A 25,607-nucleotide genomic window follows, 5' to 3' on the forward strand; every position below is an offset into this window, starting at 1 on the left:
AGCCATTGAATGGTTTTCCTTGCGTTCATGTTGAAGATACAAAATGGCAGTCTTGCATCTGAATTCAGAGTTTTCATTTATTTAAGCAAAATCACATCTTTTATAAATAGTAGCACTAAGGAGCGAAGGAAGAGGGAGCTGTGAAATAGCATGGTTTGTGTGGCCTGTCTTCCTGACCTAGGTCATTTGCGTTGTTTTTCTATCATATCCTTAAGAAATTATAGATGGAGACATTCACCACTGTGGTGAGGGAGATTGACATGTGTGTCTGGTGCTAAGCTCTGAATGGGCTTACCTGGCTGGCAAAAGAAGGTTTCAGCTTGTCTGGGATTTTAGTCAGACCCTGTTGGTCAACTCGCTGTTAAAATAGAGTCTCACACTTTCATAGTTTGTCATTCCCAAGGGCCCAGGTTTCTCACAGACCCGGGAGGGATTTTTTACATGGAAACTAGCAAACGGCTCAGAGACAAAGCAGCAGCACTAGGCAGATCGCTGGCTCGGATGCGGATCCCTTGAGGAGCCAAATAGGACACTAATTGGAGCTTTCTCCAGACCAAAAAACTGTTGGAATCCAGAGTCTGTCCTTGGCATGTCACAGGAGATTCTTCAACTCAAGTAGATTTCCCAGCTGGAACTCTCATCAGAGCCAGGCTCTCTATAAGCTGGCCCCTAGGCTGTCTTGCTTCCTTGAGCTTTTTAAAGCACAAAGCAGGCCAGACTTCCCCTTCGCCACATGGCACACAGTCCAGGGTAGCTGAGCTCAGGTTGCAGGATGGGCTTCTGCAGGTAGGATGGGGCTTTTTGCCTCCTTTCTTTCCACCACTCTCTGCCACATTCCTCTTTCTCCTTGCCTGCCATCTTACCTTCATCCTCTCCTTTGTTCCTTCCCTTTCAGGAATTATCGTGGTGGGAAGCAAGTGTGGAGGAATAGAGCAGTGTTCAGTAATTCTTCTAGAAGTTCAGGAAGTGGCAGCCTCAAATGTGCCAGAATCCTTTGGGCAAGAGGCTGTCTTTTCATACCTGACCTCAGTGCCAGCAGAAATGGGCTTTCTGGTAGCTGGTCTGTAGTCCAACTGAGATTTTTCTCATAGGATTTAAAAAGTACAGACCTGTTTACATTTGTTTTCTCTGCACTACATTGTTGTTTTTGCATGAAATTTCCTTAACTTCAGGTTTCTCCTTTAACATGAAACAAAAAGAAGGATATTGGTATTGCTGTGATTTATATTAGAAATTCAGAGATTACTCCCAAAATAGGAGTCATGAAGAAAATGGTTGTGTTGATGGAAATGAGACCAAAACCACACATATGAATATACTTCAGCTGGCTCCCAGGGGTCTCTGAGGAAAATAAGAGTTTCTCTCTCTACTGTCCTTGGCGGGAGGAAAACCCACCCCCTGGGTTCTTTTATTCACTAAGTACTGATAGAGTTAATGAGGTATTCCCAGTAACTAGAATGGGGGTGGGGTCAGAGGGTGAGGGGAATGGGCAGGAGATGGATTTTACTGCCAGAAATTGGTAAGTAATTCCTGACGCAGTGATAGAAGATGGAGCCCAATAGAAAGACCAGCCAGCTATAATTTGCACTGTAGCTCTGGGAAAAGGTGGGGGTGGGGCAGGCCGGGGAGCCTCCTTCATTGAGTAGAAAAGTTGCCAAATGTCCTGGTGTTCATGAGGTAACTGTGTCCTTAGGAGTTCCTTCTCTTGAGTCTTAACAGTGCACTGCAATGTTTGATCTTGTTTTTCAGAAATTGCTCAGGTCATTGCCTCATACACTGCTACAGGTCCTGAACAACTCACTCTGGCGCCTGGTCAGTTGATTTTGATCCGAAAAAAGAACCCAGGAGGATGGTGGGAAGGAGAGCTGCAAGTTAGTGTCTTTTCTATTTATTTAAAATTCTTGATCCAAATGTGTATGCAAAATTTCAAAGGCACAATATTTCCTTGCAAAATGCAAAGAAGCCTCCACTGCCTGGACTGTGCATTTGGACAGTGAGATTTCTGAATCTGTTTGGTTCCTAAGCTTCAGACAGCCACCAACAGAATTCATCTGATAAAATCCATACAATTGCTAGTTGAGTTTGTGAGTATAGAGATAGCGAGAATTCATGGGACAATGATGGCTACATGTGGGAGACTGATAATGTCCTAATAGATCATGGTGTGCAGAAGAGAGCCTTCCTTTATCAGTAAGGGTAGATGGTATGCTCCAGCAGCAGACTTCTTTTGATGCTCATCTGTTCCTCATTCTGATTTTCGTTCCCATGTATATGTCTCTGTGGACCTGTGTGTTATGCTTATCAAAATGTTGGACATAATATTGATCCAGACACTGTCTGAAAAGGGCACAGAATCAGTTACCTACAATTCTCGCCAGAGGCATATTAACTAAGTCTAATCATGAGGAAACATATTCAAAATGAGGAATGTTCATTTAAAAAGGAGGGTAGCTGCGTCTGTGGTCTTTGATAATGTCAGTGACAAAACCTGCAGAAAGGTGATAAATGAGATGTGCCCATAGACAACAATATCTGATTCTAGACAGCCCCCCCAAAAGAAAAATACATCAGGATAATTGACAAAATTGGGATAGAGACCCCAAACTGGACAAAAATATTACACCTATGTTAAATTTACTAGACTTGATAAGTATTCTGTGGTTCTAAAGAGAATATTTCTATTTTTAGTAAATACCTATTGAAGAGCCATAATATAAACAACTTAGAATCAAATGATTGTGGAAAGGAAATTACAAAGTGGGAAGAAGTGGGGGAGGGAGCAGATGGGATAAAATGTTATTAAGTGAATCCAGGTAAAGAGTGTTAGGAGTGCCTTACACATCTTTCTTCCTGTTAATTTTCCATAAACTAAAAAGTATTTCTAAGTCAAGAGCTCCTTTCTAAAAGTTGCTTTATTTTCCAGATAGGGTCTCGTGCTTTTGTCTGAGGTGGCCTGGACTACCATCCTAGCTTGGCCTTCTCTTAGGCTGGGGTCACAAGACTCATGCCAACCTGCCCTATTTGAGACGGGGTCACTGTGACTTTTTGCCAGACTTGTCTTGAGCCATAACCCTCCTTAAAATGGGATTACAGTCATGAGCCATCGCCCTCAGCCCCAGGGATAAGCTGTTAAAACATTTGCCACCACTCCACTGTTGAATGGGGCTGGGGAGTGGCCACGCAGACCACAGACCAGTCCCTGTGCAGCTGCACAGCCAGTGCTCACCGGCCTTTCAGTCCACATGTCCCTCACCTGCTCACAAAACTGAAGCAACTTGTATTGCCCTTTGTCCTCAGCCTGCAGGGGTGGTGAGCGGGCGGGGGGGGGGGGGGGGGGGGGGGGGGACAATGGCCCTGCTTCTCTTTGTAGCCTTTCTTCTCACCCACTGTAGCCATTTCTCTACCACTGCCTCATATGACAGTTGATTTGAAAGTACTCACACCCCAGGACTTGCAGGCCCCACTGCCACAGCTGGCAGCTTCCCTCCTCTTGCCACAGACTCCTGCCTCTTGGATTCCTGGAGGAAGCTCGTTGGGAACCTCCTAACAGGAAGCACCTTCTCCTTTCCCCTGAATTTGGGCACTGGTCTCAGGCCTGCCCCACTCCTGGCATTTCACGGCTGATCCATATCTTATTACTTCGCTCTCCCATGTGTGTTTCTTATTTCTACACTTAGGTGATCAGCTCTTTGAAGGCATGTTGCTCAAAAGAGTTTGAATGGCTCTTGGACTCCACTGTAAGGTGGCTGGATTACCATGCTTGGGATAGCTCCTGGCACTGTACTGAGAGTGCTTTTCAGTGTGGATACATAAGTGAGGAAATTCGCAAGTGCTTTGGATCTGCCCTTGTAAAACTAGAAGCGGGACAGAGGAGTCACTGTGAGCCTCAAGGCCGTTCACTAGATAGATATATACATGGGAGCGTGTAAACATAAATGCGTAGTCCTTGAGCCAAGAGCAGAAAGTCTTATCAGACCACAGGACTGATGAGGGCACTTGACCTGTTCTCGGAATGTAACCAGAGATATATCTGATTGACAGGTTGACAGGTGGAATGCCAGAAGGTGTCAGCAGTTTTCTTTTAGTTTTTTATTTCCCTGGTTTGGGAATAGGTGTTATATTCAGGGTACGTTTAAAAATAAGAAAAAGGAATATAGATGTTTCACTTTCCTGTCCCCAAGGGCAACAGTTTTCATTGCAGTCTTGTTTCTAGAGATACTGTTTCTGGGTGTGCTTGCACACATGTGTGTGGACATGCACATGCATATGTTGTTTTGAGTTCTTTCCCTGATGGTGTGCAAAAGGGCAATCATGGCCGTTCTCATGATCACAGCCAGAGTTTTTGTGGAATTGTGTCATAACTGCAAGTCTTGGCTCACCAATGTTATCTTAAACTCCTCCCTGCCAACTCTTTCCAGTAATTCCCAGCACATAAACAATCAGTAAAGAAGGGACCAGCAGTGGAAAATGTGCTGTAACCACGTGGGCCTGATGATTTTTGATAAACAGCATCACGTTAAGCCTCCCCGTGTTCTCTGGTTACTGCATGTATGTCATCTTGCATCTAGGGGAGTGTAGCATGTTCCTAACTCGTCTGTAGCCTTGGACGGCCACATAGGTTTTCCAAGCTCATCATCTTCACCTTGAAATGGTGAAGAATAATAGCACTGTCTTTCTGGAACTTTGTGTGCATATAAGGCGCTTAGCATGGGACCTGGATCATAAAAGGCACTCACTGTTGCTGGCCAGTATTATTATTAATCCTAAAACTCATATATGATGTTGGCATTAACCATAATCTCTACTTTTTCCAAAATTAGCAGCTGTGTGCCAACTAGTTCTCTACCTTAGACATACTACAGAATATCCTGAATTTGTGACCAGTGACACTTGGAAAAAATTCCAACTTGCTGACCAGTGGCTGCTGTGCTTTGAATTGTCGTCATTGTAGAATTGTTTTATCTTGGTGACGTGAGGCCCCACCCACAGATGCTATGGCTAACACCATGTGTGTTTCAGATTCATAAAAGCTGCTCAACGCAAATTGAATAATCAAAGCTGAACCAGTAACATTTTTATTTGATTTTTTTTTTAATTAGGCACGTGGGAAAAAACGCCAGATAGGCTGGTTCCCAGCAAATTACGTCAAACTTCTAAGCCCTGGGACAAGCAAAATCACTCCAACAGAGCTACCCAAGTCAGCGGCACTGCCAACAGGTAAGAGTTTTGCAGCTCTTGTTGGAGAATGGTGTGACATGGCCCTTTTCACTTGGTTTTCTCACAAAGCATCTAAGATTGTTTTCCTCACATGTGCTTTTCAGCCCTTTTTATGCTTGCTGGAACAACACCCAGCTAATGTGATATGGAATATGTTTTTCAAAAGGACCAAATAACTAAGTGGCTTTACTGTGCAGGGGACAACAGAGCCTTTGTTGACACTCTCCTGCCGAAGCAGTCCTGAATACTGTGGCATTAAAGCCAGATTTTTCCCTTGGTTTTCTTCCAGCCATTTTAAAATGGGATTGGGGCTAGCGGGTGAGGCAGCAGAAAGAGGCTCCTAAAAATAAATGGCTGGGGGTCTGGTTAGGGTCAGGAGATTTAGCTGGAGGCCACAAGCTCTGCTGGCCATAATGTGGTGTTCACCCAAAGACTGAAATAACCCCCCCCCCCCCGTGGCATTTACTGGGGACAGAGGGCCTCACTGAGGGGGCCAGGATGTTGTGCACACTTTCCTAGAGGGCTGCAAAAGGGCAGAGCACTGCAGTTGACCCCAATGGCTATTTTCTGATCTAAGGGACTGAATTAGATGCTTCAGTGATTATGAGGGAGGGGAATGGCACCTCAGTACTTGGGTGACATTTTGTGGAAAGCAAGTCATTTTTGTTCCATTACCTTCCAATTGAATGTCGGTGCTATATGTCCCTAATGAAATAAAAGCTTGGCGGCCTTTGGAAGCAGTTAAAGGATTGAGAAACTTTGTGACTGATCCCTGACCCCAGCTGGTCCTCCTTGCCTGAGCTAAGACTTCATGTAGTCTAGAGGGGGTGGTGGAAGCAGGTTCTACTGTCTACTGGGGAGATTTGATGGTGTCTTCCCCCCACCCCCAGTCTCCACACACTCACTGCTGGTATGACCCTTTATCAAGTCAGTTGGAGCCCACTTGTTGGAGTGACTCACTTATCTGGAGAGTTTGAAAACCCTGAACCTGTATGTAGTTGGGTTAAGAAATTAAGATAAAAAAGATTCAGCAGAATACATTTTTAATTTTTTTTTAACTTTCCACCAAGATCTGGAAATTTGGGGAGGTCAGGATAATCACCTTCCACATTTAAAAAGAGACGGGGGAAGGGCCCGGCTAGGTTCAGTGATGGAACACTGGCCTTACGTGTGAGGCCCCAGGTCCAACCCCCAATGCCAGAGGAAAGAAAAGAGAAGAGAGGAAAGAAAGAAAGAAAGGAGTCCATGATCCCTGGCTAGTTGTGCTGTATAACAGAAACTGGGTGGTGTCGGCCGGTCCCGGAAGCAGAATCAAAGATTTGATTATTGTGGTGAATTTTTTGCTAACAAGTAATGTGAAAAGAGGAAGATGTAATAACAAAAGCCAAAGACACAGTGTAAAAATTGTGCTGTTGTCTTCATTTTCAATCCTTCATCTTCCTCTATCGCCCTCTCTTCGAATGGCCCCTCTGGGTGCTTCCTCTTCACTGCAGTCCATGAAAATATCTGTGGCTACCAGGGGCCTGTGGCCATGTCCTGCTAGAGGTGTGCAGCTGCTTACCCTGCCCTGTCTCCTGCAGTGTGCCAGGTGATCGGGATGTACGATTACACTGCACAGAACGATGACGAACTGGCCTTCAGCAAGGGCCAGATCATCAACGTCCTCAACAAGGAGGACCCTGACTGGTGGAAAGGAGAAGTCAACGGACAAGTGGGGCTCTTCCCGTCCAATTATGTGAAGCTGACCACAGACACGGACCCAAGCCAGCAATGTAAGTGCCCTAGCGGCTCTGTTCCTCTCCTCTCTGGTGTCTTCCGGTAAAACATGCAGCATTACTCTGATTCTGCTGAGCTTTGTTTGCAGAACTTAAAGCTAGACCACTGCTGCATTCACAACAGTCTCTTTGAAGACCTTCTGTAATGCAAGACTTTTTATCTTGTGGGGTTTTTGGTTTTGTTTTAAATTTTCATTCCTTCTGTAGCATGTTCCCACCCTTCCCTCCCCCTTTTTCCTCTTTTTTTTTTTTTTTTAAATCATTTTGGCACCACGCTGTTTTACATGCCTGACTCATTTTCCTAGCTTGAATTTTGCTCATTGTTTTGTTTTGCTTATGTGTTGTTTTCCTCCTTTTTCTAGGAATCATATGTTGTCCATCCCCCCCCCAGGCTTGAAAGTCCTCAAAGAGACCCACTATCCCATATCACTGCCCAGAGGGATGATGGGAGATGCAGCCTTGATCATGTGACTTCCAGCATGATCACCTACTGCCTTCTGAGTAGAAGAACTCACTGCAGAGCAGTTTACCTCATTTTACCTTAGTTGCATGTGATCGCAATGTTTGAGTTATACTTGCAGAGATAGAAGCAAAAATTACAAAAATACACAGGGTAGCGGGTCCTTTTGTGGCTTTCCTAGTTACTCAAATTGACTTCCCCCACCTTGGCACAGGTGCTTTCAATAGTTTTAAGATTATTTTTAAATACATATTTTAGTCTTTTAATAAAAATGAAATAAACCAATTCTTTGCTATTTTGGTTTTGCAAAAAGACCCACTATCAAGGAATGCTGCATGTGCTATTAAAAATTGTTCCAAATGTCCATAAATCTGAGACTTGATGTATTTTTTTTTCATTTTGTCCAGTGTTACCAACTAAATTGTGTAGTTTGGGGTTTCCCCCCTACTATAGAAGTACAGTCAAGTATATCTGTTTTGAAGATGTGTAGAATGAGCCCAATTAAAGCGAAGGTGTTATGTGCTTGTTTGTGTGTATCAGATGTACCGTGTTGAGCATGTAATACATCCTGTACATAAGAAATGAGTTCCTTCCATGACAAATGCTATCCCTTTGTATGATGCTCTAATCATATTGCATTAATTTTATTTTGCACAGTGACCTTGTAGCCACATGAGAAAGCACCCGTGTTTTTGTTTGGTCTCAGATTTATCTGGTTGAGGTAGTATTTTGTTTGGGGTTTTTAATTTGACGTGTCTTCATCCCACAAATCAATAGACACCACCACCAAGGTGGTTACGATTGAAGCTCTGGTCTTTTCGTCTCTGATCTGAAGTTTTATTCCAGTTACTTTTCATGGAATGATCTATTTTGAACAAGTAATTTTCTTGACAAGAAAGAATGTACAGAAGTCTCCCTGCAATTAATTTCCAATGTTTACATTTTTTTAAACTAGACTGTGGACTTTCTACAGATTAATATGAAATGGAGCTCATGGTCCGTTGATGTGTTAGATGTGCTGTAGCCGAAGCCATGTGTGTCCCTTAACACTAGTTGGAAGCTCTCAATAAAAATGCCCATGCTGACAGCACAGAACATGGGGAGTAGGGGAGAGGGGAAGCCTCAAGCACAATCCAGCTGTCCAGCTACTACTAATGATGTGACATGCCGTCCCTCCTGTGTGCCAGTCTCCCTCGGGAGGCGCCGGGCTGGCTGTTGTGTAGAGGTTCTTCTCGTGGTGCAGAGGGTGAGGCCCTCCTCCTCATCCACTCGCGCTTCAGTATTTTCATGGATATGAATGTAAAATATATAAATATATAAACCTGCGGCTTTAACAACTGTAATACACCCTTTTGGAATAGTTACATGTATAGATAATTAAATTCTTCATATAAAAGTTAGATGGAATGTCTCTGTGTTCTTGATGTTGGAAACTGGCTGTGGTGAGGGCACCACACACATGGATGTCAGCTCGCGTGTCGATGATGTGTGCGGCCAAGATGGAACCCTCAAGAGTTCTTTGAACGGCCCTCCCTCCTCCTCCTCCCCCCTAGCAAGTTCTGACCAATGGCTCTCAGCAATACTGGCTTCCCAGCATAGAATGCTGCTATCCAGGTTAGCTGTCAGCTAGCTGTCAGCTGCGTCACCTGGCTCTCGGTTTATGCGGTTGACACATGTATCATAATAAGGGACTGGTGAACACCTAAAATCTATGTGGGTAAGGACAGAAACATGCACTTTCCTATGTTTTTGCTTGGGATCTGCTTCTGCCTGGAGTCCTCTGGTGCTGGTTGCCTCTGGGGAAACAAGCCAGCACACACACTGATGCCCCTGTTGCCTGTAGTGGTCACCTGCTTGATTCCTCCTCACGAGCTTCACCTGCCCTTCAGTTGAAAAGGGATTCCAATTTTATTCGCCGTCATCAAGCAAATATTTGAGGGGGAAATCTATGTGCTGGGTGCCCCACTGGATTCTGGGAGGAGTGTAGCTCTCAGAGAAGACAGAGTTCCAGTCCTCATGGAATTCATATTCTGATGGAAGGAGTAGGCAAAAAGGTACATGTATCTATCTACATAGAGATAGACAGACAGATAAATAGATAAGAGAGAGGAGAGAGAGTTTGAAAAAAGGAGTGAAAGACATAGAATCACCCATACAAACATTTATGGTATGTGTGAGATATGTTCTGTGCCAGACAGTAGGGGTTAGGCAAAGGGAGCGGACTGAGATCCCTTCAAGGGGAGGCTGTATTGCAGCTGAGCCCTGAAGGTAAAAGGGGGAGCCAGATGGTATGGGAAGACAAGTAGACCTGGGCAGGCCAAGAGCAGGACAGAGGTGAATTGTGCCCGCTGCTCCATCTCCTTGTGTAGAAGGCATCAGATCTGTAAACCCTCACAGTTGATTCAGTTAGCACGGGCTGCAGAGTATCTGTGTGATACCCACAGTTCTCTGCCAGAGGTGCTCCAGATCTAACAGAAGCTGGGGCTACAGCTCAGCACCCTGCAAGGGTGAGGACAGGGCCCACAACGAAAGATCTGCACCCAGGTGTCACCCGTGCCCAGGGTGAGAAGCCCTCGGCTCACCCTGCTGCCCACTGTGCTTCATGTTCACATGGTTGCTTGCGGCAAAATGGACACCCCTTTCATGGCTGCTAGTTTGCTCTGGTAACTACTGTTAAGTACATTTAATCATTGATTAAGCTCATCTATTTGTAGCATCGAGTATCACATAAATCTTGGGTTTCTGTTTTAAATCTTCACTATTCTCTATATTCTCAGCACTTTGGCACTAGATTGAAGTGGAACAAAAGGGAGAGAAAGTGTCTCCCACCTAATTTGGTGGAGGGATATGAAATATGTCTTTTGGCCTCAGTTTAAAGGAATTAGGTTTCATTTTTTTAAAGCTATTTGATGAAAATAACTGGTTATTAAATCTTAAGACCATATGGGTCTTTGTGAATATATTTGCAACTGAACTTAGCAGTTTTGTTCCAGTGATGTGTAGGAAAGACCCAAAGGAGATTGCATTCACTTGTGATACCCTCTTGTGCTACACATCAGCCCTGGGAGGTAGGAAGCCCTAAGGGTTGGTTTCCCCAAGAGGCCTCAGTTGTATAATCTCTGTATAGAGGAATCTGAAAGAAATGGAGCTAGAGCAAGAACTCATACAAAATAGCACAGCATTGCATATTTGAAGGAAACGGGAGTGGCCCTGTTTCTGGAAGAAACCCAGGCAGGTCTAGGCAAATGGCTTTTGGATCATCTGTCAGACTTGGTAATTGGATAACCTTGACCATCAGGAGTCATGAATAACACCTTCTGATAGGTTCAGCCATAGGAAGTCAACATTGCTGTTTTCTTGCCTAAAAAAAGCAGTGATTTCCCATGGCTCAACCCAGTACAATATACCTGTGTCTGGCACATGGTAGATCAGGTACTCAAGAATGCCTTTTGTCGGAATGGACCAAACCAACGACTGTGGGAAACACCACATTACCGTGCAGAAAGAGCCACAGTGGCCCCATTTGCTCTTCCTGCTGCGTCTCCAAAGCAGCAGTCTTGGGAGGGGCCCTTCCTGAAGAAACCTATTTCTTTTTTTATTATTTTGTTCTTATTTTTCCCTTCCCTTCTTCACATCCATTCCCATGCTTTAATTAAATATCATTCCTATGAGACAGTAAATAGTATTTTATTTCTTTAGGCAAAATTAAGAATTCTTATCATTCTTTTTAGTTCCAAAAGCAACCCCCCAAAATGTTTAGAAACTATATTGAATGCCAGTAGTTCCCCCCAAATAGATATACATATATATATGCATATATATATGCATGTGTATATATATATATATATATATGTATGTATACACATATATGTAGTAAAATTTAAAACATCTGATACCCTACGTAACTAGTTCCATTTAGTTGAATTTTGAGGGGCTTTTTTTCCCCCTAGAGAACCCTATATAAGAAAAAACAGATTTCAGAATGTGTCCTGATATGTAGTTAATGAATCAAAGATTCTTTTTCTTTTTTAATCAAGGATTCTTTAGCTTTAGGAAGATGCTGTTCTTTTTTACTGAAAGCTCCTCAGGCATTTAAAATAATATAGCAATTAAAATATTAATTTTTGTGAGCATTAGACTCATGCATACTGTGTCAACTTGCTCTGTGTGTGTGTGTGTGAGAGAGAGAGAGAGAGAGAGAGAGAGAGGCCGTAGTAGGAGCCAGTCACTGTAGATAGGTAACCTGAGGTTGGAGCCTGCCTGTTTGGCACGTTCTGGCAGAGGCTTACAGCTGCACTTCTACATCTGCCTGACACATGGTTTCCAAGTGATGTTGCAAAAATCTCAAAGAGGAAGTGTTCTGTCCTTTGAGTCAGCTGGGCACTCCCTTCTCTTCGAACCCTGGCCCCGAGGTGGAGAATCACATGTGACCCATGCATCACTAAGGAAGCGCTTCACTCCTGAAGCCTCTGCGTCCCTCGGTATGCCCCAAACTGTCCCTTCCAAGTCCCTGTCGCTCCTGTACACTCAGCCAATTTTGTGTCCCAGTTCCCACCAGAAAAGTATGGGACATGTGGTCATCTCGATGCAGATGATTTGATCACAGGGTGATTGTAGAGCAACTTGGCATAAGCTTTGCAGTTGACCATGCAGACTTGGAGGGCCTGGGGAGACACGGCGATGCATCTAAGCCATCTTTCTGACTTCTGGACTGGTCGTCTCCCTGGATCACTTGAGAAAGGTAGTCCTGTCTGTCACAGCCCCCAGGCTCCTGCCGTATGGACTCATCAGCTGCTACTTTCAACGATGGGAGTAAGCACCTGTCCCTGCTTCCTGTATCACTGGGACGGTGCTCTTGGCGAGGATCACACACTGGTACACGTGCCCAACGCACAAGCTCCACGATAGCTTGCCTCCCTTCACACCAGGCTTCCAAAGACAGTGTTACCCAGATGCCCTAGCTCTGCATCAACTGTGGCTTCTAAATTTTCCCCCTGGCCTCAGCCAAGACGCCCAGGGTGCCAAATATAGCAACAACAACCAAGTTCACTCTAATACTGACTCCTTCCTTTGCAATTTCCAATCCTTTTCTTCTCCCACTGCCTATGGGAAGATGGTGACTCGGAGGCAAAGTCGAAATATCCGGTAACTTTAGTGGGGCTAAGGCAGTTTACAGTGGCAGTTCAAGAGCATGGGTTCGAGTCTCAGCTGAGTGATTTTGGGCTTGTTTGGTCACCAGTTTGGACTTCAGTTTCCTCCAGCACATAGCTCTGTTGTGTTTGCAGAGGGAAAAAAAGCATGTGTGCCTGAGCAATGAGCATCTCAGAATCCAATCAGGTGGCTTTCTGCTTGTTTTCTTAGACAGCTGGTGGGTTGAGTGTGTTTGAAGGCTTATCAGCAAACATGATTCTCAGACTGGGGTCAGGAGAGAGAGAATGATCGTGTGCATGGTGTCCCTGAGAGAACTCAGGAATCACCTTGCAAGTTCGCCCTACTGGTGTGTACACAAGGAGAGCAGGAGGTCCACCTGCATGGAAGCCAGCAGCATTCTAGAACACCCTGCCCAAGCTCCTGAAACGTGTGGATCCCTGTGCATCACGGCAAGAGTCCTCCCCTCGGTAGATAGTTGGTGCCTGCAGACAAGCTGTCTGTTTCATATGGCTGCTGGCGGGACTGCCAACAGGGAGAAACGGGATGCGCAAGGCTCTTAAATGTCACGTCTGTGGACTGGGTTGGCAGGCCGATTCTGTACTCCACAATAAACCTGTCACACATGTGTTGAGTCACTGGAGTCCTTTATTTCTCATCACAGCCTTCTGGGGCTCTGGATTCTGTTGCCAGCAAAGAATGGAACAGTCGTGCCAGCCACCGGGATGCCTTTTTGCTTATACAGCTTGGACTGGAACCCGTGTTTCTTCCACAGTGCCATCTCCAGAGCAGCCACCCCCAGCACACTTGGAAGACTCCGAATGGCATTGTCCTCCGACCCTGGCTGCAGGCATCCTGAAATGCCTCTGCATCCTGGCCTTGGACATCCCTGCTGTGTGTGCCAGGCCTCCAGCAGAGCCTAGCAGAGGAGGCAGAGCCAAGGAGGCCTCTGGTCTCTGGGGTGTTGTTGCCTTGGATTCCCCAGGCCCTGAGAGAAAGCCACATGTGGCTGAATCCTGCCAATCCTCCCCACACTCTTGCCCTCCCTCTCCTCCTGCTGTCTCAAAGGCTCCAGCAGGGAGATTTTCCTGCCTGCTTTCCCTTCTCTTGCTCCTTCCCATGAGCCCTGGCCACAGACTATGAAACCAGCCTGGTGACAACCAGCTATGCTCGGCAGAGCATGCGCAGATGAGATGTCTTGGAGGGACAGAGGGGACGCGAAGCAGACAAATCTGTGAAATGATCCCAGCTCACAGTGGACAAAATAAGACAGAGTGTGACCAAGAGCCAGCACTGTAGTAGAAGGAGGGCCTAGAAAGGCTTCTCTGAAGTGACAACATGGAATAGAGACCTGACCACGGAGTCCTTGTTCAAAGATCAAGGAGAGGAACCTTCTCAGCCTACAGAATCACAAGTGCCAAGGCCTCAGTGAGTTGGTACTGCCCTTCTTTGGGATGGCACAAGTCTTCTAACTGGCCTGTTTGCACCCATGCCTGCCTTCCAGTCTTTTTGCCATGCCTATGTGAAATAGTTTTAAAACACAACGGATGCTGAAGATCATTCAATTCTAGTCTACCTCGTATAAAAACCTAAATCTCCTTTGTGATCTGCAATACCCTACCCCTTCTTCTCTTGTCTTCCTTGTCTTCCTTTGGTGCTCTTTGGACTTAATTTTGAGCACAGCTCAACTCCAGTGCTTTTTCTTTTCATGCTTGATAAGTGAAGGGCCAGGTAGGGCTAGATCTTGACCCAATATTTCTAGTTCTGTCAGTCGCCGTCAAACTCACTATGAGGAAACCTTCTTGGCACTTCTGTGGCTTAGTGGCTTTTCATCCAGCCCTCTGATCTGCTACAGCCCACGAGCTCCTTCTGGGAGCATTTCTACCATGCAGAGAAGGGCATCCCTGGCCAGGGTTGCAGCCTGTTCCTGCTCATCCTAAGGCTCATGAGCAGAGGAAGTGAGGGACATGTGGACAGCATAGATGTGGACCCTCCCCAACTTCACAGCCTCACCCCTGCTGCCCCCAGCTGCCATTCAATCAGGAGGTGGTACTTGGGAGTCTGGGTTCATGAGCCCCTCTGTCATGTGGCCCGCACCCTGCCCGTCCCCTCTCCTCCTTAGGATTCTTTGGCAGGGTCAAGCCACTGAGGTATCCCAGCGGGAAATGTCCTTGCTTGTCCCCCTCCCTGCATCCCTCCTGCTCTCTCTCCCCTCCTCATGTTGCCTCACCATGAGACTGAGCAATCTCCTGAGCTCCTTGTTACCAAGCACAATGAGTGAATGGAGAGGCTGATACATAAATATATCATCTCACTTTCCCAGGAGACTGCACCAAACTCCATCTGAGTCGCTAATCCCCCATTAAGACATCCACAGAGGGGCTGGGATGGACCTCAGAGGCCCTGGGTTCTACCCCCGGAATCACGTTTCTTAAAAAGAGCATCCACAGCAACAGCAAGCACCGATCTGAAGCAGATGGCACCCCTCTATGTAGAGTTGACATACTGGGGGTGTCTCCTGTCACCAGCTGATTATAAATCACCTGGCTGTGGGTGTCAGTTTTGTTCACTGTCTTCAATGCCTGGGCCTAGAACTCAACCCAGAGCCTGTGCTACAAAAGCTTTGTTTGGGGCAGGGGCAGAATTTCATGCAAAGGCCCTGGAAAGAGGAAATGAGTTATGAATCATAAGAATTGTTCATCATTCTTGTCATCACCCTACAAGTTCCAGTTTGTACATGTACTTGGCTTTCTGTCCCCACTCCTAGAGAGGAAGCATTATAAAGACAGAGACAGGGTGGAGCTTATAGTTACTGAAATTGGGCTGGAAATGTCTTGGATTTGGGGGTGCTTTTCTGTTCCAATGAGATCTATGTGTCAAGTTTGTGGTGGGGGAGTGGGACCCTGGGAACCATGGATGGGAAGTACACTAGGCCCTTTGCACGCTCACTGGGGCCCTCCACGGGCTAGGACTGTTGCTTTCAGAGAAGACCCACCACCTGCCTTACCTACACTGGCTGCTGGCATCCCTGACAGCCTGACCTCTGAGGACAATTGTGTCCTCTCACCCAGACCTTCCAGGGGCTCTGAAAGAAAAGAGGGTATCGGCCTGGGGCTCACCCTGTGAAAAACTAGAGATTCCTCCTGGCTCTCTTTCCTGGGAGCTCTCAAAGTTTTCAATCTTGATAGAAGAAGTTGCCATACATCGCTGGACTTTGCTGCTCTATCCATAAATGGGCATTGAGTGGAGTAACCGTTGAGGCTGTGGCTCTGGGAGGTGCAGGGGGTCAGGGGTAGCAGGGTAGGCCTACATGCAGCTATAGGGGACACAATTATAGGAGCCAAGCATCAGGATCTCTGGTATCCAGGATGTACATGGCCTGTGCGGTAGTGTCAGGCACTGAAGCCTTTGAACAGTTATTGGAGTGAGCTTCCATGGTCAGGATTTAGCAGAGCAGTGTGGTGTCTTCATGTCATATGCCTGGACAGTCTAGTTGCCAAATCATGCTCCTCACTCTTTGACTCGGTGTCTTGCGTTCCAGGCTCTCCTTTCTCTGATGAGTGCTCATCCCTTAGCCACATATTGGAGCAAATAAATGATGTATAGTTGAGTCTTACTTTGACCAGTCAGATTGAATTGATCTTGATTGGAAAGTTCCTTGGGTGGCTCCAGTGTACAACCAAACTCATAGGCCACACCCCTGTCCATCCTGTACATGCCTGCCATCGTGATCCTCCAAAGTACAGCCCAAACCTCCCTGTCCTGCAAACAGAGCCTTCTAAGCTGACTTCCCACTGGGTGCGGGTCTCCCAGAACTCAGGTATGGAGGCCCCCATCCTGGGGACTTAAGAATGGAACTGAATGTCTTGTTAAAATGAAGATGGGCAGGGACACAAATCCAATCTGACTGACATTCTTGTAAGAAGAAATTGATCACACAGAGAACCCTAGAAAGTTTCATGCACCAGGGAAAGTTGAAGACATGGAGAGATAGTACCTCAACAGGACAAGGAGAGAGACCTTGACTTTCAGCTAACACCTTGACTTCCAGCCTTTAGTACTGGTTGGAAGTAATTTCCTGTTGTTCAAGCTTCCCAGTCTCTGGCTCTTTGTTCTAGCTATCAGAGCACACTACTGCACCAAGAACCATAAGGATTCAGATCTTGGGCTAGACTAGACTCTCTTTGCCATCTATTAGTGCCTCAGTTTTCTCATCTGCCCAGTAGAAAGTAGCAGTAGCTACCACAAAGATGACTGGCAAGGATTCAATGATTTTATATATGCACATGGCTGAAACTATGGCTTTGGAATGGTATTCCATGTGCTCTCTTGTTATTTGCCAGCATGCAAGCTTCTGCTTCCTTCTTCCTGGGCTCCAGGTGGCCCACCTTGACTCCCCTCTGCCCTGTCTGTCTTCTGTTTGCATCCCTAACTACTGCCCAGCTGTCCAGACACTTGCCTAATAACATCTAAGTTCAATGCTATAACAGAATACCAGAGACTGAGTAAATGGTAAAGCAACGTACTTGGTCTCCAGCCTGAGAAGTGCAAACCCCCCCCCCCCCCACCACCACCCTTCCTGCTTGCATCATCTGGTGCAGAAGAACGAAGGAGCAAAAGGACACATGTGAGCAGAACTGAGGTTACATCTATAGGAGCCACTCCTGAGATAACAGCATTGATCCATTTCCGAGGCCAAAGCCCATGTTCCCTATGCACCCTAAGGTCCTATTCGACATTACTGCATTGGGAACCAAGTTCCTAACACAAGAACCTTGAGGAACACAATCAACCACAGCCAAGTTTATCTCAGATTTCTCCTGTGTAAAATACCCCTGGACCTTTCCAGTCAGAACTCCCTCCTCCCTCTAATGCCAGGAAAAACACACCTTAATCTGCTTCGTGTACCCAAAGGCTTTATTTATGGCAGCTGCTAAGGAGACCTAAGATCCTGCAGGATGGGGCACATCCAAAGCAAGATCTCAGAACGAAAGCAAAACATGGGTGGTGACATTAAATGGAGCCAAGAATGAGCTTTAAAAAAAAAAAAAAAAAAAAAGCAGCATACCATAAAGGGACATAATGCCCAGGCCAGGAATCCCAGCATCAGTTATAAAACCACACAAGAAACACCCTTTCATATTATGGCAAATTACAAGATGATTTATCCCTGAGAGGAATTTAATTTTCACTATGCCTCAACATTCATTAAACTTTATAACAAGCCCTGTCGACGGACTGGCCTGGGGGGGTGGAAAGAAAGCTGATTCAGAATCTGAATTCTACTTTGAAGCCTCTGGGTTGTGACTGAGTGAAGCAGAATGGACGTTCCTGGAGGTAGCCAGCTACAACAGGCGGGCAGACCAGTGCTGGAGACAGAATGGGATGTCCCAGCTCAAAGATGGTCTATGGGGCATCTGTACCTTTCACCTTGGGTCGATGCCCACCAGATTCTCCTGACCCTTCCAAATCTGATCTTGAGGATTTGCAACTCTGAGGTGCCCAAGACTTGTATGGTGAAGCTCTTCCAAAGACATGTAAGTGTTAGTGAGGATCAAGGTCAGCTTGGGATGCCCAAACCTCCAGCAGACTTCAGGCTCCCATAGATAAGGACCAGCCACCTCGCCCCTCACCTTCCTCATCACTGAGTTCCAAGAGAAGATTCTGGCTCCAACTGGAATACATAATCTCATGGCTTGAAAAGTACTTTGTGTTTTGGGACATCATCTGTGAGATGAAGCAGAGTACTATTTGGCTAAAAACCTTCTTTAGCCAGGTACAGTGGCTCACACCTAGCTAATTGGAGGTGGAAATTGAGAGGATCACTGTTCAAGACCAGCCTGGACAGAAGCTTCTTGAGTCTTTATTTCAATTAATAAAGTTGGGCATAGTGATGTGTACCTGTTATCGCAGTTACACAGGAACCTTAAATAGGATCAAGGTCCAAGCTACTGGCCTGGTTGAAAATAAGACCCTATTCAAAAAATAACAGAAGCCAAAAGGCTTAGCGGCATGGCTCAACAGTAGAGCAGCTACCTGCTATGCTAAAGACCCTGAGTCCAGACTTCACTACCGCCAAAAAACTTAGGGGTGGGGGTGGGGGGTTGATCATGGGGCTTGAATTCAGGGCCTGGGCACTATCCTTGAGCTCTTTAGCTCAAGGCTAGTGCTCTACCACTCTGAGCCACAACATCACTTCCAATTTTCTTGTAACTAGTTTGAGATAAAGAGTCTCAGAGACTTTCCTGCCTGGGCTTGCTTCAAACTGTTACCTTCAGAGAATGATATCTCAGCCTCCTGAGTAACTAGGATTACAGGCATGAACCACTAGTGCCTGGCCCCTATTTTTTTTTCATGTCATATCACTTGGTCTTCATCTGTTTTTACTACATGATAGGCAAACCCCACAACCACTTTGCCAAAGATATTTAGAGGAGCACATTTTTTTAAATTTTTATTGTTACTATAAAGGTGACATACAGTGGGGTTATAGTTATATAAGTTAGGCAATGAGTACATTTCTTTTAGGGCAACGTTACCCCTTCCCTCACGCTCTCCCAGTTTTTCTCCCTCAATTAGTTTTTCCAGGACCAATGCAGTACAGGAGGGCATAGGATCACCTACTAGGAGAGAGTAAGACCATTTCCCACATTCATGTCAACTCTAGAGGTACCTGCAGTGTAGACAGGATCTCTAGGCATCCAGTGAACATACATTCTGCTAACACTGTCCTGGGCCATTTAGCAAGTGGATCTAGGACAAATGTCACAGAGATATTGTATATCTTTTCCTTTAAGATGAAAAGCCATGCCCCAAACTTCTCTAAGGAGCATCATGGCTCTCTCTGTGTTTTGTCAGTGTGTTTAAGAAACTCATACAAAATCTAGGGACCTGTATTAGGAGTTTTATGTGGGCTGTAACGTGGGAACGGTTAACTGCTTAGCATCATTTGCAATATTATTTCAGCTGTGAGAAGACTGTGTTCAAGAGACTTCCTTCCCCCTCCCCGAGAGTCGTGGAAAATCATTTTCTGTGCTTTATCCTCTCACTTTTTTCTGGGACAGAGTGCCAGCGACCATGTTTATCCTAGTCCCCAAAAGAGAGAGGGCCCACATCATCTTCCCACCCCTTAAGAAAACTTTCTATTTGCCCTGCTTCCAATAGTGGTGGTTTTATTTTTAACTACCTTGTTTTTCTAAATATTAAGTTTTCAAAAGAAGGATATTTTTGAGTTCATTTAAAAAAAAAAGGGACTTGAAAAAGTCTTTCATGGTTCTCTTGGTCTGGCATTTACCAGAAGGCTTTTTTAATCAGCATCCTGTGGGGGGCAGTTCTGTGGCTGAAAAGACCATTTCAAGCCAATGTGGTTGCTGGGTAATGTGAAACTGAATCTCCCACAGAGCATCTGCCTTTTGTTATCTTCTGGGTCCTTCAGAGGCCACCAGAACCCCAGGCTCCTGTCTCCAGACAGGATGGCAAATGGACCTGCATGCAGTGGAATTCACTAGGGGCAAACAGCCCTTACCCCTCCAATCCTCTGATACTGCTCTGCCTTGGGTCTTTTAGGTGTTTGGGTGGGATGGCAAAAGCTGTCCAGAGCAGGAGGCTATGCAAGGACCCATCCTGAGCCGGCCTCAGCACCTCGGGCTCCTGGACCTTATGGAGTTGCTCTGCCTCTGAGCATTTTCAGAACTGACACGGCCTTGCTTCCCACCCCTCCATTGCTCTGATGTGTCCCTGTAGTCCCTGGTCCCTCCTTCTTGCTGTGTCATCACGGTCTGGTTCTCTGTTTCTAGGCATGCTAGTATTGCTGAGGGGGCAGGGGGAGGGGGAGGGGATCTGTTGGCAGTTCTCTGTCCCATGGATTGTAGGCTGTTTGAGTTGCACTTCTGACTGAGCCTGCCTGATGCCAGTTAGTCATCTTGTTGTTAGGACAATACATTCATCGCTGGGGTAGAGTAGGATAGGGGTGCAGTACACCCCTCAACCTGGTGTGGGGTCAGGGGAAGAAAGGTCTTGTACCAACCTCAGCCTAGCAGGAGGGGTCAATGTTGCTTTCTTGAGCTTGGAGGAGGTGGAGATTACTACCTACCCTTGAAGAAGAACAGTGGCATCCTTCAGAAGGCCTGGGAGGGGCGGAGCCATCTTCAGCTGGGTGGGGGGTGGAATACTGAACCCCAGGGTTCTGATCTGGACTCTGGAGGGTCAGTCTCCTGCAGTGCTCAGCACAGTTAGTGACAAGACTCATGGTAGTAGGCTAACAGTAAATATTTGCTGAATAAGTGAGAAAATGAATGATTGAGGTCTGGAAATAGTCTTTAAGAAAAGACTTAAAATGTCTGTAAAGTGTACTTGAATATCATGCATGGGTACACAAGTATATTTTACCCATCAGATTTCTCCAGAAGAAATATAATCTGGAAGGATAGTCCAAAGACTGGTCCACCTAGTCTAGTGTGTGCTGTGTTCCTGATCGTGTTGTTGAAAGTGTGGCAGCACAGTGTTTGTGGGTTGCATCTGTAGTCTAATGTCGCCATCGAAGCCAGTGTCCTGAGATCTGCAGAGGAGATGACTTCCATGAGAGCCACAGCACCTCAGGCTGGCCTACATTTGCTCTTGACCAAGAACCAGCCTGAGTCCTAGGGCCTTAGCCTCACTGTCAAAACAGTGGGGGTAAAAACAGGACAGGAGCCAGGCACTGGTGGCTCACACCCGTAATCCTAGCTACTCAAGAGGCTGAAATCTGAGAATCAGGGTTGAAAGCCAGCCTGGGGCAGGCTCCAATTAACTACAAGAAAAACCAGAAGTGGTGCTGTGACTCAATGTGGTAGAGTGCTAGCCTTCAGCAAAAAGAACTCAGGGACAGTGCTCAGATTCTGAGTTCAAACACCATGACCAATAAAAGAAAAAATAATAGGACAGAAACTGGGTACACCCTTCCCTACCAACTCAGGAGTGTTTCCCAAGAGAAGGCTGAGAAATCAGGGTGGCCTGTCGGCTTCCCACTGTGCTGAGCCTGCTCAAGTAGTTGTGCAGAAGGTGGCTGAAGTGAAGGAGTGAGCAATTCTGTCTCATTTCCTTCCTGAGAGTCACCACTAATGCTGATGTTGTCATAAAAAAAAAAAATCAACACCCCACACAGGAGGAAGTGGCTGAGGAGATGGTGTGTGTTCAACTATCTCTGCAACTAGTGCAAAGGTCACACTCACCTTGTGGCCCCAAGGGAGTCTGGCCCAGCCATACACAGTGGCTCTGAGTGAGGTCAGGATTGAAGGCCTGGAGAATATTAATAAAGCAGTGGCTCATTTCCTGGCACTCTCTTGCCTGTCCTGGCTAGGGCATCGACCAAGGGCAGTTGGCCAAGAGAGGGAACAAAACCAAGGGTTAGACCAGTCCTGGCTGTAATCTCTGGAGCAGATGTCCATGATCGCATTTGCCCAGAGGGATCGTGCTATTTGTGCAGTCTCTGAGCATAAGAATCCAGAAGATGGAGTCTCTGAGGACCCCTGGGTAGTCTGGGCCAGGCTTCCTGATGTTAGTGTGCCCCCCAAATTACCCAGATCATTGGGCTCCAAGAATTGGCTGGGACCTGGATTTGCTTCTCTATGTAACAAGATGGAAGGTGCCTGCCCTGGTTGCCACTGGGGTAGATCGGCCTTGTGAGAAAGGCTGGGGTTTCGCACTGTGTTCCACTGCGCCCCCCTGTGGAAGGAGAGAGGAGGAAATGCTGGACGGAATGAGACTCCGCACCCTCCCCTCTGGGAATACTTCCTAGTCTGTCTTACAAATTGGATTTCTGTGATTTAAACATCCTCCATTAAAAACAAGTGTGTGTCAGACACAGTAGCTTATGCTTCAAAAAACCTTTCATCCTAGCAATTCAGGAGGCTGAGACTTAGAGGGTCACAATTCTAAGCCAGCCTGGGCAGAAGAGTCTATATGACTCTCTCACTAACCTAACCAACCAGTAAAATGCTAGGCTGGAGGCATGGCTCAAGTGGTAGAGCCTCTGCTATGAGCAAAGAAGCTGAGCCAGACCATGAAGCTCTGGGTTCACAGCTGGTACTGGCACAAAAGGAAAGAAAAAACAAAGCAGGGTGTGAATCTGGGGAGGCAGGAACGGCTAGCCTAGAAGAGGTAGGCCCAGGCCTGAATTTGGGGTGTTCCTGAGAATCACGCTTCCTGTCAGGTCTTGGGTGGGGTATAGCCGCCGCTGAAAAGCCACACATGACCCTTGCACACCCTGGGCAGTACTGGCCCGCACAGAGGCCTTGTGCTCGCCTGTCTAGAGCCAGAGGCCTTCCTGAAGCCTGCTGCTCAGCTTCCATGGGACCAGGCAGCGGCCTTGTCCTGGAAAGTTTCCCCAGCTCTGACTGGATGTGTCTGGCTCTATCTGGTACCCAGGTCCATCGGGAGCCCCTGCCCAGCTACCTCACCCTCCAAAACCCAACTTCAGGACAAACATCCTGTGAGCGTGTAGCTGGTGGTGGTCTGGGGTAGAGCCTAGGCCCTCTAGGGCCAAAATCTCAAGACAGACTCTTGCCTTCACCACTGTTAAGCTGAAAATCTGAGGTGAGCCCATCTCTTTAAGCCTCACTTTCCCCATCTGTATAATGGGGACAATTCTAGTATAATACTAGGAAAGGCAGTTGCCAATGTAAAGCTGTTAGTATGGTGCATAGCCTGGAAATGGCAGCCCATTACTGCCAAGTCTCTCAACATTACTTTCCATGTTCTTTAAAAAAAAAAAAAAGCTCAGCCATGGGGCTTGATAACTCAGGGCTTGGGCGCTGTCCTGCACTCTTTTGCTTAAGGCTAGCACTCTACCACTTGGAGCCACGGAGCCACTTCCAGTTTTCCAGTGTTAATTGGAAATAAGACTTTTCTGCCTGTGTTGGCTTCAAACAGTCATTCTCAGATCTCAGCCTCTCGAGTAGCTAGGATGACAGGTGTGAGCCACCGGTGCCCCACTTCCATGTTAATTTTTTGTGATGATGGTATTGGTGCTGGTAGTGGTACTAGCAGTTAAACTCAGGGCCTTGTGCTAGCTAAGCAGAGAACTCTATCACTCAAGCCAGCCCCCACCCTTTTTGCCTTTATTATTTTAAAAATATGATCTTCATCTATGCCCAGGCCAGCCTTGACCATGCTCTGCCCATTTATGCTTCCCACGTAGGTAAGATGCCAGGCATCTGGCACTGAGTCCTCCTCTTGATTGAGATGAGGTCTTACATTTATGCCCAGGCTGGACTAGAAGTGTGATCCTCCAGACCTATACCTCCTGAGTAGCAGTGTAAGCAACCAGGGCCTGGCTGTTTTCCTATTTTTGATGAAGCAGAGTGTGCCACCTGTATTCATATCTAGGGTCACCATGACAACCACGAAGTGGGTGTCTTAAAACAACTAGGATGTTATCTTCTCATAGTTCTTGGGCTAGAAGTCTAAAATCACAGTATAGCGTGGCTGTGCTTCCTCTGATGGCTGTGGGCGGGGTCTGTTCTGCTTCTGGAATTGCCTGGAATCTGTGAGGTCCCTTGGATGCAACTCTCAGATCTCTGATCCCTGCCTCGGCTACATTACAGGGCTCCAGTCTGGCCTGTGTCTTGATCCTTTTCTCTGGGCCACCTTCTGCATGAGACACCACCAGCACTTCATGCCATCCACATTTCCAAAGAAGGCCACATTCGTGAGCAGGAACCAGGGCTCCAACTTACCTCTTAGGGGGGACTCAAATCGCACCCCTCCACCCCCCCACCCCTCCCCACTGATACTCTGGAGTTAGGCTAGACAGCCCCGCAGCCAACAGAACATGGAGTGTCTTCATTGATGAAGCTGTGTGGGCTTCCCCAGCCTGGACTAAACGGTGCCCCAATGGTTGTATCTTCCAGGGTGCTCAGATTTACACCTTTTGGATATGTTGACCCCGACTGAAAGGAAGCGACAAGGGTATATCCACGAGCTCATTGTCACGGAGGAAAACTATGTGAACGACCTCCAGCTGGTCACAGAGGTAATGGCAGCTGTGGTGGCAAGGGCTGGAGGTTCAGGAGGAGGCCTGGGCCCCCGTTCAGCCTGAGATGTATTGTGTGTATGGCGGGGGGGCGGGGGAATGAGGGTGGGAGACATCTGGAAGGCCAATGACACAGGAGATCTTTCCCGAGTTGAAATGGTCAAGTTCTCACGCACAGAGAGGTAGAGCTCACTTTTGAAGACGTACCCAAAGCAAGAGGAGCTGGTATGGGCCAGCATGCATGCAGATGGGGAGTGAGACGCTCAGTTCTAGTCAGAGAAGTTGCAGCTCAGCCACCAGCTAGTGAATGGCCCATGGTTGGCCCTTCGTGTTGGCATTTAAAAATGGTGGCCAGCTCGCTAACCTCTCCAGTGGTTCCCCAAATTCCATAATGCCCTTGATAGAGATCTGTCATTCCGCATGAACATGTTTCTTCCCCTGGCTCCGTGAGCCCCTTGACCTGGTTGGCATGAGGCCTCATCTGCTTTATCTCCCAGGTAGCCATTGAAGGGCCTTGGCCATTGTGTCTGAAGGATAGGGCAACAGAGTTGGGCAGCCCTGCCTTTAAAAAAAAGTGCATGGTAGGTTTCCATATTAGGAAATGGGAGGGGGGGGTAAGGCAAACTGGACCTGAGAATCACTTACAATGTGACAAATCCTGTCACAGGTTGAGATCCATTCTTCCTCCTCCAAACACTAAGCCCTCTTGTCTGGCAGTCTAGAAGAGACACACGGGGTTGTCTATTGTGCTGGAGGAGTTCAGGATGGGTTTCTGGCCTAAAAGGCCACCACCAACACTCAACAGTGATACGACTCCCCCCAAAAAAGTGCCAGTTCTCAAGGCACTGGATTGCTATTTAATATTTAGGTCTGGATGTCCACATTGCATCATGCCTGTGTACGGTGGACATGCTTTTGGGCAGTACACAAGATGCACAGTTGTGTGGAGTGGCCTTGGGATGCTAGGTTCCACATCAGCTTCGAACTTCACAGGAAT

At 46.8% G+C, this 25,607-nt stretch overlaps 1 protein-coding gene across 4 annotated transcripts in view; it reads left to right on the forward strand.

Annotated features, from left to right (window-relative positions):
• Itsn1 (intersectin 1) overlaps positions 1–25,607 on the forward strand; it is a 185,575-nt gene that overhangs the window by 137,241 nt on the left and 22,727 nt on the right. For 2 of the 4 annotated variants that reach the window (XM_042687175.1, XM_042687176.1), the window contains 4 exons: positions 1,750–1,871; positions 5,100–5,217; positions 6,798–6,989; positions 7,355–8,852. In XM_042687175.1, the coding sequence (XP_042543109.1) occupies positions 1,750–1,871; positions 5,100–5,217; positions 6,798–6,989; positions 7,355–7,356 (434 nt within the window). In that variant the 3' untranslated portion in view covers positions 7,357–8,852. Of the gene's footprint in view, positions 1–1,749; positions 1,872–5,099; positions 5,218–6,797; positions 6,990–7,354; positions 8,853–24,488; positions 24,611–25,607 lie in introns of those variants that run through there. The other 2 variants (XM_042687179.1, XM_042687178.1) reach the window with 2 other exon arrangements.

This window comes from Dipodomys spectabilis, unplaced genomic scaffold, assembly GCF_019054845.1.
Source record: "Dipodomys spectabilis isolate Male_0828 unplaced genomic scaffold, ASM1905484v1 ptg000107l, whole genome shotgun sequence".
In the NCBI taxonomy this organism is placed as follows: Eukaryota; Metazoa; Chordata; class Mammalia; order Rodentia; family Heteromyidae; genus Dipodomys; species Dipodomys spectabilis.